Genomic DNA, 15,098 nt, shown 5'->3' with positions numbered 1-15,098 from the left:
TACAGTTCATCCGTGACTTCTGCTCTCAAGTGCAAACCTTCCCACTGTTGGGACTCACCGAGGATCAGTTGAGACTCAAGTGCTTACCTTATGCACTCAAGGACCGAGCTAGGACGTGGTTACTGTCCCTGCTGCCGAACTCCATCACCACATGGGGAGAGGCATGTGAGAAGTTCATGCAAGAAGCTGATGAGCCTCTCCACGAGGCCTGGGAGAGATTTCAAGAGCTCCTCCGCCAGTGCCCACAGCACCAGTTAGCACCCGTCACGTTGATGCAGTTCTTCTATGACGGATTGATTCAGACGGCACAGTTCATGGTGGACAGTACAGCAGGGGGCAACATTGCACGGAAGATAGCTGATGAGCTCAAGGAGATTTTCAACACACTTGCAGCGAGTTCTCAACAGAAATCAGTCAGAGGAAGGAGGGTTGAAGCCAATGCAGTAGCTCCCAACAATGAGCTTCAGAAGCAAGTAGCAGATTTGATGAGGCAAGTTCAGCACCTCAAGATGAACCAGGCAGAAGCCCCACCAGTTCACGCGCCATCAGCAGAAGGATGTGGAATATGTGGCGATTTTGGTCATGGAACCAACGCGTGCCATCGCATGGGGGAATTCACACATGAAGGAGAAGCAGAGGTCTATGCTGCTCAGAGCTATCCGGGGAGGCCTCAATTTGAACAGAGGCCTATCTTTAATCAAGGGCAACAAAGTTTCAACTCGGGTTGGAGAAATCAGCAGAACTCGGGATGGAGGAATCAAGCCCCTAGCCAAGGGTCGGGATCAACCCAAGATCGCATGCAAGGACATGGGCAGAGTTCTCAATTTTGTCAAGTCCAGCAGCCTATGGGTTATCAAAACCAGCAGCAATCCAACCTACCCCCGCAGCAGTTCCCCATGCAACAAGGGAATTTCGAGCAGCCGCAGCAGTTGTACCCACCTCAGCAGCACCAATCTCCAGGCCCCTTATTTGAAGATCAGATGCAAGCTTTCATGCAAGCTAGCAAACAGGCGATGGAGGCTCAAAGTGCTACCATCAAGCGCCTCGAGACTACAGTTAACAACTAACAGGAGCCCTGAATCAGCTGCAGCAAGAACAGCCAACTGGGAAGTTCCCGAACCAGGACCAGCAGCCGCATCAAGCCCATGCCGTAGCGGTAATCACGGAGAATGCCCCAATAACCACGGGGAAATGGAGAAGCAAAACCGTGCAGGCAATCAAGGCTACCCAATGCCCCAGTGAGCCACTGCCACCTGTCCCTGGGGCACCAGAACAACCACCACCCAAGCAAGGAGATCCAGGTAGCTTTATTTTTTATATTAGCTTAGGTGGGGTTGAAAAGGCTTTAGGAATGCTTGATTTGGGCGCGGCAGTCAATTTAATGTCGCTTGATATTTTTGAGAAATTGGGAAATAAAGAGCTAAAATGCACGAACATTAAGATAGAGCTAGCTGACGGCTCCATTAGCAGCCCACGAGGCCTTGTCGAGGATGTTGAGGTGGTTGTGAGGGGGATTAGTGTTTTAGCTGACTTTGTTGTACTTGATGTGGGAAAAGGGATTAGAGGCGAGAATGAGCATCTCGTGTTACTTGGCCGACCCTTTATGGCCACCACCCAGACTCGCATCGATGTGAGTACGGGGACTGTGAGTATGGCAGGGGCAGGTAGAGCGATAACATTCTCAACCTTTGATGAAAAACCTACTCCCTCCACTTCCTTAATTCAAAGCTGCTCTTATGTTGAAACTATTGATGCTTTGGAGGAGAACTGTATTGTGCAGGAACTCTTGAATAAGCTGCAGGAGGAGGACGAGATCGTGGAGAAATTCCTTGCTAACTTGCAGGATGGGGCTGACATTGAGCAGGAATTTCTGGAAAAGCTGCAAGAGGAAAATGATAAAGAGCAAGGCCTTCTGTGTGCCTTGCTACTGGAAGAGAAGCTTGATGAGAATGGGTCTCTCAATTTCGTTGGATGTGCGGATAGAGGGCCATCCCAGGATACGAGCGTGGAGGACTCATTTGGAGGACCCGCAGCTGCAAATCAAGAAGATGTGTTTACAAGGGCGCTAAGGCAGCTGGAGCTTCAATCGGATTTTGGTTAAGGGGTTCTCTTAGTCGGGCTGGCGACTTAAAATCTAGCGCTGCATGGGAGGCAACCCATGTTTGCTTGCTTTTTCTTGTTTCATTTTTCTTTCGTTTCGTTTGTGTTGTGTTTTGTTGCTTTTGTTGTTTGGTGCAGGGTGTTGCGTTGGAGACTGCGTGTTCTTTGGATGAGAGTTGGGCAGACATCGCGGGACACTACAGACTCACCACTGGATCGGTATTTAGGGAAGTTTCCTCTTTCACCCCTCTTTTTGTTTGCACTGAGGACAGTGCCAGATTTTAAGTGTGTGGGGGGGGTGTTTGTTGGTAGTTGTAAATCCTGTGGGTGTCTTCTTGTTGTGTTCTTGGGCTTTCTTGTGTTGGGGCGAATGGTCCCCTTCTCTTGTTTTCTTGCCTGTTTTTAAGTACATTGCATGATTGATGGTAGTTCACTGGCGATTCTGGATTGTGTCTGTGTGGTTTGTTGTCCTTGTTTTCTTGATTGATTTGTTCCCAATGAAGTGTAATTAGTTTAAGGTTTTGGTGCAACACCCTGATGAGCAACTCTTGATGTGATTTGTCCGGTAGATGCTAAGGGGAGTGTTTTCAGTGCAATTTCCTAATATCTGTCTCTGTTTGAATTGTTTGGTTGGTTGTTGAGTTTCTGATAGTCTGGGTCTCTGCTCCTCTAATGTTTTCATTATGAGCATGGGAAACCACACGAGAACATTTTGGATCACCTCCAAAAGTGCAATCTTGTGAATTATGGCCCATCTATTAAGAGCGAAAATAACTTGACCCAAAAAAAAAAATGAGAAGTGTATTGTGAAAAAGTGATGAAAAGGAATGAGATATGATTGTAAAGGAAATTGCATTAGGAAATTCACCCTTAGCGGAGAATTGGGTCTGATCGGATTGAGTTGTATCACCTTGTTGTTGCACTTTAAACCTTAGCTTTGAACACTTGATTGGGGGGCATTGATATCTTGAAAGACTTGGATTGGTTTGTGTTTGCTTGGAGAGAAGAATCGCTGGTGGATTTCCTTTCGATGTTGTGATTGTTGCTTGAGGACAAGCAAGGATTTAAGTGTGGGGGGGTTGTTTAGCCCTATTTTGTGATGATTTTACGGGTCTTTTTGTTGTGCATTCGAGCATGCTTCGTGTCTTTTTTATCTATCCTTCACTTGCTCGATGTTATTTGGGTGTGCTACTGTCGTGTGCAGGAATCGGGAGATACCGAGCGTTTTGGCATCGTTGGGAGCAATTTCTGGTGAAATCAGCGAAGGCCACCTACGGCGCCGCCGTGTCAGGGCGGCCGCCGTCCACGGCGCCGCCGTCTCACGGCGGCCGCCGCCTCCACACCGCGCGCCATGCTTTTTCTTGGAGATTCTGCGAACCCTCACGGCGGCGTCGTCCCACGGCGGCCGCCGTCCACGGCGACGGCGGTCGCCGTCCCACGGTGGCCGCCGTCCCGGGTGTTTCGGCAGTTACGTTTCCTGCCTTATAAAGCCGATTTTTAGGGTTCTTTCACACAACTTCCGACCCCAGCAGCCCCTAGGCGATTTTCCCTTGTTTTCCCTTAGTTTTAGAGTAGTTAGAAACATCACAAACATCTTTGGATTCGTTGGATTAAAGTTAATGTCGTTTTGCATTCCGTTGGATTGGATTTCCTGATCGTACGCTTATGTAAGAACTCAGTTTATGTTTTCTATATGAATGAATGCTAATTTATTTCCATTGCTTAGTTTATTGATGCTTAGTATTCAATTGATTAAATGTTTATTCTTTTATCTTGCCTAGATAATCGTTGTTATGATTGTTGAATTACCTAATGCTTTCTAGATTGCTAGTTAGAACCCTAGGTTTATTAGTTCCCTGCGTCTTTAATCTGCTTCCTATTTTCGCCTAGATAGATTTATATGCTTTCTGTTGATTCTGCATTAGATAATTTACAAGCTTTATTTAATTACGCCTAGATTTAAAGAGAGAGTGTCAGACCCAGCTATCGGATTAGAGTGTTTAGGTTTACTTCCTGTTCCCTGTGAGTAGCACAATTGAAGCCCTGCTAAGCCTTCCTTGAGAGACGACTTGAGTCACCTTACCGCCCTAGGACGACCTCGTATAAATTTGAGTCCATCCGCTAGGTGTTTTAGGATGAGTCACAGACTGGTGGTCAAACAACTGCTGTTCTACGACCGCTGACGTGGAAAGCAATGAAGACAAGTCCTCATCTGAAGAAAACTCATCCTGATAAGTCAACCAGGATCAAGTGGTATCGACTGACTACAATGATCAGTCGAGTAGTAAGTATTTTCAACTTACTCTTGAAAATCAGTTATTTCAGTTAAGAGTTTTTTGTTTGAATTCTAAAGTTTTCTCTGACTGATCAGTTTATTTCAAAATCTTTAACTGATTGTTGGAAAATGAAATATCCGAGAAGGACAAGTACTTTTCAAATGGGAAAATTCGTATCTGATTTAACTTGTCCTGATCTTTTCTAAAAATCTTTCCAACCTTTTGCCTCTGTATCCAAATTTCTTGAGAATCTCATTGACATGACATAATGCAATGATACTTCTCACCTTTTGAAGCTTCTGTCCTCTGCAGTGACGGCGGACGTGAATTTTTACTTTAAAAACATTTTAGGCATAGTTTTCGAAAAACTCTTTCATCTTTCTCTTGGTAAAATTTGTGTATTTATACCTTGATGTCTTCACTTATTTGCTGCATCAACTAACAACTCTCCACAGCCTTCACTGTGAGAAAATTTTCAATCTTTCTAAAGTTGCAGAAAAATTTTATTCCGACAAAAGGATAATTCAATGACTGCAAAGTCATGGAGTGGGAGAATGACGCTCTTATACTTGATCTTCACTGGACCCTTCCACTGGATCTCAACGTCTCTCCGACGTCAAAGCTTGCTCTATTCTCACTTCTATCCAGCGACGAGAGTGTCTTCTATCCTCATGCCCGGCCCATATGGTTTGAAGTACCTGTCTCAAGAAGACGGACTTCACCTGGTTCTCAGGAAAGCTTCTTACCTTTTTGTGAAGCTTCCATACGGAGCAAGAACAATGAGCAGGAGCTCGATGTCAGTCGGCGCAACATCGACAGTGCTAGTCCTCCGACTACCACTGATTCGATTTTCCTTCCTCACATCCACTCCCTACATGTATGACAAACCGCATTTTGCCCTACTCCTTTCACCACAGGCTTGTCATGCATTTCTTTCATTTCCCTCCTCACTCCCGTTCCTTGTCTCTCTCCCTCTCCCTCAAGTTCGTATGCATAGCCGCATTACATGCATATCTCCAAGATGTTATGCATATTTTCCTTTCCTTCACACTGCTCTTCTCCATCTCTCCATCTCCTTCACTTCTCCGTCTCCCTTCTCATCTCTCTACCTCCCCACTGGCGTCTTCCTCTTCGGCATCTCTGGACTCATCATTTTCTCAAGTCCTCCCACAAGTGCTTGAGAGTCGAAGTTGAAGTCCCATCCGATCATAGCTTCCATCATCAGCTCTCTTTTTGATGTTGCCAAAAAGGGAGAAAGTAGGAAGTCAGAGAGAAACCTTCTCAAAGGTTTTTCCTGTATCTTCTTTCTTGACTGAAGATGGTAAAGCAAAAGGATCACCAGAAGTTGTAATGAGGACGTTCCAGTAAAGACCTCAAGTCAAAGGAAAACAAGTGTGAATGGAACAAGCTTAGGAACATGAAGAGTGAAGATGAAGATCAAGAAGTTCAAAGGCGCAGCCAAGCAGACTGTTGGAGTCCATGGGTTTCCCATGTGTTTTTGTTTTGTTTTTACTCCCTTGTAAGTCTTGCCCTGTACCTCGACTGATGTCTCATCAGTCTTACTTTTAATGAAAAGAACTTCTTTTGACCTCAACCTGAAGACAATGACTCTTTGTCCAGGCTCTGATTAATGTTTTTCAGTTTTCTCCTCATTCTGTGTTTGAACTGTTGTGTTCTTTCTCTTAGTACAAGTTTCTCAGGTTCTATTGTTAAGGGGGAATAGTATTCACCCTGTTTTAGAACTTGTGCTCTGAGTTCAGTCTTTTGTTTGTCTAGAACTGTTATGTGGTTTTTGCATCATCAAAAATGGGGAAATTGTTGGGAAATCATTGAAATATCATAATCCTTATTTTGAGGATACCAAAATCCATAGTCCTCAATTGTAATCAATTCTAAAGACTGAAGACTAAAGGACGAAGGACTGAAGACTGAAGACTGAAGTTACCAACTGAAGTATCAGTTGAAGAATCAGTCCGGAACTGATTACTTAATGCGTGCCACGTGGATTCAGCGGACTGATACTAAAGTCAAGTATCAGTTAAACATTCTTCCTCGGACTAAACCTCCAACGTTCAAAAGAAGCCACGTACTCCAAAAGTACAGCCGCATTAAATGCAGAGATCTCAGGATCATCCCTCTCTGCAGAGGTCATTCCTATTTGGTAGCTACTTTATCAGAGATGTCAAATCTCCTGCTCTTCAATATAGTCGTTCTCACCAAACAACGAACCTCGAAGATTGAAGCCTCAGCCCAAATTCAAAAAGCTCTCCAACGGAAGAAATCTTGAAGACGTTCTCCGCCAACCGATCTATTCAAGACTTCTCCTATAAATAGCGCTCGAGGATCACTTCAATCTTCCCGATTCAACGACATAAGCTGAAACTCTGCCAAAGCTTAATCTCTCCAAAGCTTGAATCGAAGAAGAGAATACCAAAGCCAAAAATCAGTCACTGCTAATTACACACATTCTCTTAGACCTTGAGCAAACCTCTGTTTACCCAAAGCCTAGGTCAAAACTAACTCCAAAGAACTTGTTCTTTGAAGTTTAGTTGGCAAGATTTCAAACCTCCCTTCGAGTTACAGAATCGAGTGTTTGAGTTGAAAAGGAGTTCAGGAAGGTACTTTGACTCCGTGAGATCCTAGTGCAGGTTTGTGCTAGGAGTGGAAAATCCAACGCGAGTGAAGTGTTGGTACTGAAGATTGGATCTTCAGTTGATTCGGTTGTGTGCACTCGGCTAAGCACACGGATAGGTTTGCAGTGCACCAGTTAAGTACTTGCGGAGTAAAGTTGTTGGTCTTATCAACCGACCGTGGATGTAGGAAGTGTTTTGCGAACCACATAAAAATCTCTGTGTTATTTACAGCTTTCAATTTTACAGTCTTACTTGTGCTCTTTCCATTGACAAACTGAACACTGACTAAATGCAAAGAGAAACCTAAGACTAACAACGTGCACAACAAAGGCTATTACGAAACAAAGTTATTTCCGTTGCGTATGTTATCAGTCTGACTGATCTATCTTCTGATAGTCAGGAAGACTTGTAACATCTTTGTTTTAGCAAACTCAACTGAAGCCTTAACGTGCATCAGTTAAGTTCCAGTGACTTAACTGATAACTCTTTACTGAAGAGTATTTCAGTATCAGTCGTCAACCCTGTTTGGTCAAAACTCCTTTCAGTTAACAGGAGTCTAAGTTTGCGTGTAAAGTTTCGTTTTAATCTCTATCTTGAGATCCCTCTGATTTAAGATTAAAAATAGCATATAGGTGTATTCCCCCCCCCCCCCCTCCATACACATATTCGAGACCCTTCGGACCTAACAAAATAAATATATGTATTATTTGTTTAATATTTATAAAAATTCATACAATTATACTCTATAATTCATCACATTTTAGACATATTCCACTTTCGGTATTGGACTCGTTATATATATTAGGATAATTTGTTATTGGATTCGTTAAAGATTTTTTTCTTTGTTATTGGATTCGTTAAATTCATACATAAATAAAAAATAATTCATGCAACAGATATAGTTTTAATTCATTTATTGCACGAATTAGTTTTAGCTTATGTACGTTTTGGGATAATCTAATTGCATGAATTGTTTTGGATTGCCATATTACATACTATCATAATATTATATCTACGAATTTTTTGCACTTATCATATGAACAACTGTTGGGAACTTAATGAAATATCCTAATCCTAGTTTTGATGATACCAAAATCAACAGGTTTCACTTGTAATAGACTAGAACTGTTTGAACTTGAGTGTTAGAGTTCGTTTCTAGTTTAGTTGTTGTTCTGAAGATTGAAAACTGAAGCCGAAGGACTGAAGACTGAAGTTGCCGACTAATGTGGATGTAGGAAGTATTTTCTGAACCATATAAAAATCTCCTTGTTATTTATCGCTTTCAGTATTTACCTTTCTTATCTGTGCTCAAACGTTTTATCAACTGAAACTGATTAATAGCAAAGTGGAACTTAAATCTTGACAACGATCACTTAATCACAAAGGCTATTTCGAAAGAAAAGTTTTTCGCTGCCAGTAATGTTAGTCGAACTGATAAATCTTCGAATAGTCAGTGAGATTCATATTACTCCTCTGTTTTACAAACTCGACTGAAGCCTAACGTGTATCAGTTAAAGTCTTTGACTTAACTGATAACTCCTTACTGAAGAGTATTCAGTATCAGTCGCCAACCTTAGTCTTGCTAAAACTCTTTTAACTCAAAAAGGTTGTGTCAGTTTGTTTTCGATTGAAAAATAGCCTATAGGTGCATTCCCCCCTCCCCCATACACCTATTCGAGACCCTCCAGACCTAACAACAACTTTAGCAAGTAAGTATGAATATTATTATATACTGTAGGATTACAATATCACCTACAATCATGTTAATACATGGACGGAGTTTTTGCACCTATTCTATAAACAACTTTATCAATTACGTACGAATATAATCTACTCAATTCTTCTAGGTCCCTTTGGAAAGCCTAGTACCCGTTGAACGTCGTCCTCGGTCACTGGAAGAGACTACCCATTAGGTAAAATAACATCGCAGCGCCTGATATCGAATGCATCCAAACCCCAGTAGCTAAGTCGACCCGGGAGATCTTGCATGGTCGGATCTAGAACATCTTCGAATCCCAGCTTGCCCAGTAGCCAAGTCGACCCGGGAGATCTTGGATGGTGCTGGAGGTTGTTCATCTCTACAATTCCTTTCACAAGAGCACATGGTGTGGTCTTGGTAAACAATGAGGCGTAATTCTTTTTGGGCTTGATTACTTGTTGCTTGTAGTTAACCAACACTTGTGACGTGTTTTCCTCTAATCACCACGCCCACATTACTTGGTTCAGTGCCATTATGCTTCCTCTTTCTAGCATCTCCTGCATACGACACAATCAAATTAATAATACAAAAAACCATAATGAGCAACAAATAAAATTATATAACATAATTTATCTCACAAATCTATATATTATATAAAAGAGCAATATAACGACTACTTTTTCCCATCAAAATTTCTCTCTCCTCATTTTTCTTTTTTTATTATTTTGATTCTTTTATAAAAATCGTCAACTTTGATTAATAAAAAGATATTCAACATGGATGTTAAATTAAAGATAACGAAAAGATTTTTAATTTGATATAAAAATTATAAAAAATAAATTTAAAACGAATAAGTTATTATCAATTAAAGTTACAAAATTATTTTTTCTCTCTCTCATCTTTTATCTCTCCTTTCTCTTTTATAATTTCTTTTAATTATCAATAAAAATAAATTAATTGGTAATTGAAAATACAAAATTGAAAATTTATATATTTTCAAATACGTACTCCCTCCGTCCCACTTCAAATAATGGGGTGTCCCACTCAAAATGTCTCATACCTTTTTTGGCAATACACTCTCTCTCTATACTTAATATTTAAACAATTTCCACCAACTCACTTTATCTACTTTATACCCACTTTATCTACTTTATACCCATTTCTTAATCTCCGTGCCCAAAAGTAAGGGGACATTTGGAGTGGGACGGAGGGAGTATTTTTTATTGAAATTATATCGTGGATAATTTAAATTTTTTATTTAGATTTATATTTATATTTAAATTATAGTATATATTTAATATACATATTTATTTATTTAAAATATCGTTCAATTTTGATATTGATCGTGCATCGCACGAGTGGGCGTGTGCTAGTAATAATATATGATATAGATGTTTAAACTAATAAGCTATACAAGATAGTTTAATACTGTATTCTTCACAGACAATCTAAATGAACAAATTATGTATGATATGGAATAAATTCACTAAACAACCATTTCAAATTCATTCAATTAAACAACAAGATTCATGCTATTTGATTGATATACTCCTAATAGCTATTAAAAAATCAAACTAAGACATGTATACAAATAAAAGAATATCAGACAAAATTCATACCAATAATTATATTTATTCATATATATCCTACAAAAAAAAATATAGAAGTTTCAACAATTTTCGCCAAATATGATTTCATAACTTTGCATATTTCATTAAAATATATTAACAGTAAATCCATAATGAACGAATTCTGTATGTAATAAAAAAACATACACGTACATACCAATTAAAATTCATTAACACAAACAACAATAATATTCATGCTAATTAGATAGCACCCATAACAAACTCCATAAAAAAACCTTGCCAAAACATGTACACAAATAATAGATATCCACAAAAAATTCATACCAATAAATATATTTATTCATGTGGTGAATATGTCAACATTACAATCTGTAATTCACATTTTCAACATCAAAATCGCATGCTTTAAGACATTTAGTGTTCACAGAAAAAAAAAAAAAAAAATCATACCAATACAAGTATTTAAATAATAGCACATTAATAAGGTCAACAACAAAACGTGATCCACCAACTACACACAAAAATAAATTCATTAACCTCTCTGAAATAATTCATGTATTCACCCAAGTGATCCAAACAAGCCACCCTACCGCCCCCACAAAGAAAAAATAATGTACTAATAAATATAATAATTTATTATAACTCCACGGATGAAATTTACCATGATCCACCGCCTATAACCCCATTCCAGTATCCATTTGAATTATCATTATCATCTCGATTTTGGTCAGCATTGTTGGACGATACATGCTGCTTCAAATCCTCAAACAGAAACAGAAGCTTTCCATTCGTTTCCAGAACCCCCTGGAAGCTTCCATAGCCGCCGCCGATCCCGACCCCATCCAGCGAGAAGTTGAGAGAAGACGGCTTGAACTCCGCCATTGGAAATCCCAGCCCCGACGATGGGTAGGGATCCGCCGGAGACGGCATGAAGGAGTTCAAACCCCTCGACGTGGATGCTAGCCCCGTGAGAAGCTGTAGCGACGAGAGTTGAGGCGGCGGCGGCGAGGGGAGGTGGATCATGTCGCTGAGGGCCTTGAAATCATGGTGGTGGGCGAGGTTTAGATCCTGATTAGGGCTTTGCGGCGGCACCAAATCGGGGAGTTTTTTGGTGGAGGTGGAAAAGGGGGAGGAGGAAGAGGAGCGCCGGTTCTTGCGGGAACCAAATATGATAAAAGATTTGGAATGTCAAACTCAGATGTCAATAATACCCTTACGTCACCAAATATGATGAATAATTGACTTTATTAAATGAATTATACAACACACTAAAATGAGAATCTAGCCGTCAATCTTGTATAATATACGACGATGATTTAGTCTTATATTATACACTAAGGGAAGTCCATTGAATAGCACTACCCTATATAGAGTACGATCTGGTGCATTTATTTTATCAATCCTATAGCTGATATTGAATCTGGAGGGAGATTTTTTTTCGCAGGGTTCGAATCCTGGAGGGAGCAAAATATTTTAAATTTTGTTATTCATCAGTATATACTTCATTGTTCATCAGTATATACTGCCTTGTTCATTAGTATATATGTCTTATTCATTACCAATTTTTTAAATTTTGTTTTTCATCAGTATATACATCTTGTTCGTTAGATATACGTTTTGTTCATTAGTATTATATGTCTTATTCATTGTCCTCATGTTACACGAAAAATTGGGGGTCTCACTGGAGCACGCCCTTATATATATAGGGAAGGGCTAAAATAAGAGTATTTCTTAAGATATAAAATAAAAATCATTTTCAGCCCTTAGTTCATCAAGATCTACGGTTGATTCGTAATCCTGTTGGATGGATTTATGGTCCTGAGTTCGAATCCCAAAGGTAGCAAAAATTTATTTTTCACAATTCATACCTTTATACAGCGAATTCATACGTGTTCTATATAAAATTTATACATTAAAAATTGCTCTTATTTCTTATTTTAAGATGTGCTCACACGGTAGCCCACCCCTATATATATATATATATATATATATATATATATAATATTTTAATGATAATTTTCTAAGTTCTTAGCTTAAAAGTAAAATCTGCACCGCACAGTTCCAATTTCCACATCCCATATTTTATTATTTTTATTTTTTTGTTCATTTTTTTCTTTGAGTTTTTCGATTTTTTTCGGTTTGTTCGGTAATTTTCAGTTTGGTTAGGTGTTAATTTTAACAATTTCAGTTAATTCGAAACGGTTTATTCGGTTAATTCAATACGATTTGTTTTTGTTTTTTTGAATTGAATATAAATTTGATTTGATTTGATTTTTTTAGTAAAAAATTTAACCGAAAACCGAATGTTCATCTCTAAAACCGAGTACAACCATTTACGTTTTTCTTCAATATTAGAAAAAATCTTAAAAGGAATCAATAATATGAAATTAACATATGAAATAATAATAATAATAATAATAATAATAATAATAATAATAATTACCTAATTGCAATAATATTTTGCTTAGAATGACAAGACAACAAAATACAATCACAAATGTAGTAATGAAAATATATCAAGGAGAGAATGTACGTAAATAGAAAAAATATATCTGTGGGACATAAACGATGGGCAGGGTTGGAATTTTCTTGGGCCTTTTAACTATGGGCTAAAAAGGATTCAACTATTTGGGCCACATTTCCAAAATGTGAAATGGATCGAGTATTGCGTGCCGTTAACTTAGCCCCCTAAACAAAACGACGCCACAACCGTCATACTACTACGCGTTCTACTCTTCTAGAAGTAACGCTTCCTTCCTTAACCCCAAAGTAGTCAACGTTTTCTCATATCTATATATACGCCCACTCACGCTAACCTACAATATTCTCAAAACTATCACCCTTTCAATATCATCACATTTTCCTCAACGCATACGCAATTCGCACCCCTCTGTTTACTAGAGCAATCAATCATGGCCGAAGCAGATTCCAACAGCCTTCAACAGCCCCTTCTTGTAAGAAATCAAATTAGTTTTTCTCGATTTTTTTGAAAAAAAATTATGTTTATTGTTCTTTCATTTCTTCGGGGTTCGAGTTTGTGATTGATTTGGTTGTGTTTCGTTTTCAAGGAGGGGAGCGAGGAGGAGCAGAGGCTCAAGTACTTCGAATTCGTGCAGGTGGCGTCGTTACACGCGCTGATGTACGCAGCTAAACTCTACAGTTACGCCAAGGAGAATTCGGGCCCGTTGAAGACCGGCGTCGACACCGTCGAGGGCACCGTTAAGACCGTCGTCGGCCCGGTTTACCAAAAATATCAAGGCGTCCCTGTTGATGTCCTCAGATTCGTTGATCGCAAGGTATATCCTTCATCTCGCTTCTTCATTTTTTTTGGTGGATGCTTTATAGGGTTTATTTCCTCTAATTGATGGCGACAAAGTTTTGAATTTTATGTGAATTATTTGGTGTTGAATATGATTTTTTGGTTTTGTTTTAATAGTTGTGATAGAATTGGGGATTACTACTGGATTGAAATCTTTCATTTCTACTAATCTAGTAATCAAAATCAAGCAAATCTAATTCCCAAAAACTCAGTGTAACTAATTCATTTATACTAATCTAGTCTAGTCATTAAAATCAAGTAAAATGAGTATGTGCCTAATAACAGAGGATGGCATCAATGATCAAAGTCGAGCAAAATGAATGTGTGCATAATCATAAAACCTTTTGGTTGATTTGGATTGCAACTGGTAGATGAATGTCAACTACGGAGGTGTTTGCATGATTGATAAAGTAATTCAACCTAATCAAGTGTTTGGTTTGCATGATTAAACCCGTGATAGATAACTAACTTGACCCGTCCTCTAATCCAATTGGATGATTATCTATCACTGCAAAGTTGGATTGATTATAATCCCCCAATTCTGTCAATCTCATCTATCACTTCCACATGTATTGTAAATTCTTGCTACTGAAAAGCTTACGATTGTTGGGATTGGTTATATAGGTGGATGAGTCTATAAACAAAGTGCAAAACCGTGTCCCCCCGACCCTGAAGCAGGTGTCAACTCAGGCGTTCGAGGCGGCTCAGAAGGCGCCTGCAGCGGCTCGTTCGGTCGTTTCAGAAGTGAAGAACACGGGGCTGGTGGGAAGTGCATCTGGGCTAGCACAGACAGTGTATGCCAAGTATGAACCTGCTGCAAAGGATCTTTACACCAAGTACGAGCCCGTGGCAGAGCAGTACGCGTCTGCCACATGGCACTCGTTGAACCAGCTGCCGCTTTTCCCTCAGGTCGCTCAGGCTGTTGCTCCAACGGCGACCTACTATACAAACAAATACAACGAAGCTGTGCAGCAAGCGGCTGATAAGGGGTGGCAGATGGCGTCGCATCTTCCGTTGGTGCCGACGGAGAAGATTGCTAAGGTTCTGAGCTCAAGGCAAGAATCGACTGTGACTGTTGAGTGATCAATCCCTTTATGAGTTTTGTTTTTGATTTACATTGTTTTTTTTTTTTTTCTTGGGTTTTCTTCTGCATGAAGGTTGTGGTTAGTGGGATTTATCGTGTATTACAATACTGCTTTTGGATTATGAATGTGGATGTTGCACTAAACTCCGACTAGCAAGTGGCAAACAAATTTACAAAGTAGCAACCAAAATAAATTTGCTAAATCTTAGGCCAGGTGTGAATGTGTGATAATTGTGACAACATGATAAAAGTCCGAATTGATTACAAGTTCATATTAAATCAAAACTAATTAATTAAACTGGCAAATGAAACAAATCTAAAATGATAAAGAGGAATAGGATGATTACTGCTGAGTGGGCTAACAAAGTTATGATACAAAAAATATATATTCCATGCAT

At 39.5% G+C, this 15,098-nt stretch overlaps 2 protein-coding genes across 2 annotated transcripts; one reads left to right on the top strand and one right to left on the bottom strand.

Moving 5' to 3' along the window:
- Positions 1-8,768: 8,768 nt before the first annotated feature.
- LOC130996889 (dof zinc finger protein DOF4.6-like) lies at positions 8,769-11,498 on the bottom strand. Its single transcript, XM_057922169.1, has 2 exons — positions 10,959-11,498; positions 8,769-9,265 (listed from the first exon to the last, which is right to left on the bottom strand). The coding sequence occupies exons 1-2, from the start codon at positions 11,318-11,320 to the stop codon at positions 9,256-9,258; spliced, it is 372 nt and encodes a 123-aa protein (XP_057778152.1). The 5' UTR covers positions 11,321-11,498; the 3' UTR covers positions 8,769-9,255.
- A 1,523-nt stretch (positions 11,499-13,021) lies between these two features.
- Positions 13,022-14,844, top strand: LOC130996877 (REF/SRPP-like protein At3g05500). The gene is made up of 3 exons (XM_057922156.1): positions 13,022-13,251; positions 13,366-13,593; positions 14,241-14,844. Exons 1-3 carry the CDS (start codon positions 13,210-13,212, stop codon positions 14,697-14,699), a joined length of 729 nt encoding a protein of 242 aa, XP_057778139.1. The 5' UTR covers positions 13,022-13,209; the 3' UTR covers positions 14,700-14,844.
- Positions 14,845-15,098: the final 254 nt, after the last annotated feature.

Source organism: Salvia miltiorrhiza, chromosome 8 (genome assembly GCF_028751815.1).
Source record: "Salvia miltiorrhiza cultivar Shanhuang (shh) chromosome 8, IMPLAD_Smil_shh, whole genome shotgun sequence".
NCBI classification, from domain to species: domain Eukaryota; kingdom Viridiplantae; phylum Streptophyta; class Magnoliopsida; order Lamiales; family Lamiaceae; genus Salvia; species Salvia miltiorrhiza.
Note: the sequence above shows the minus strand (reverse complement) of the source record. Positions and strands in the feature narration are given on the sequence as shown.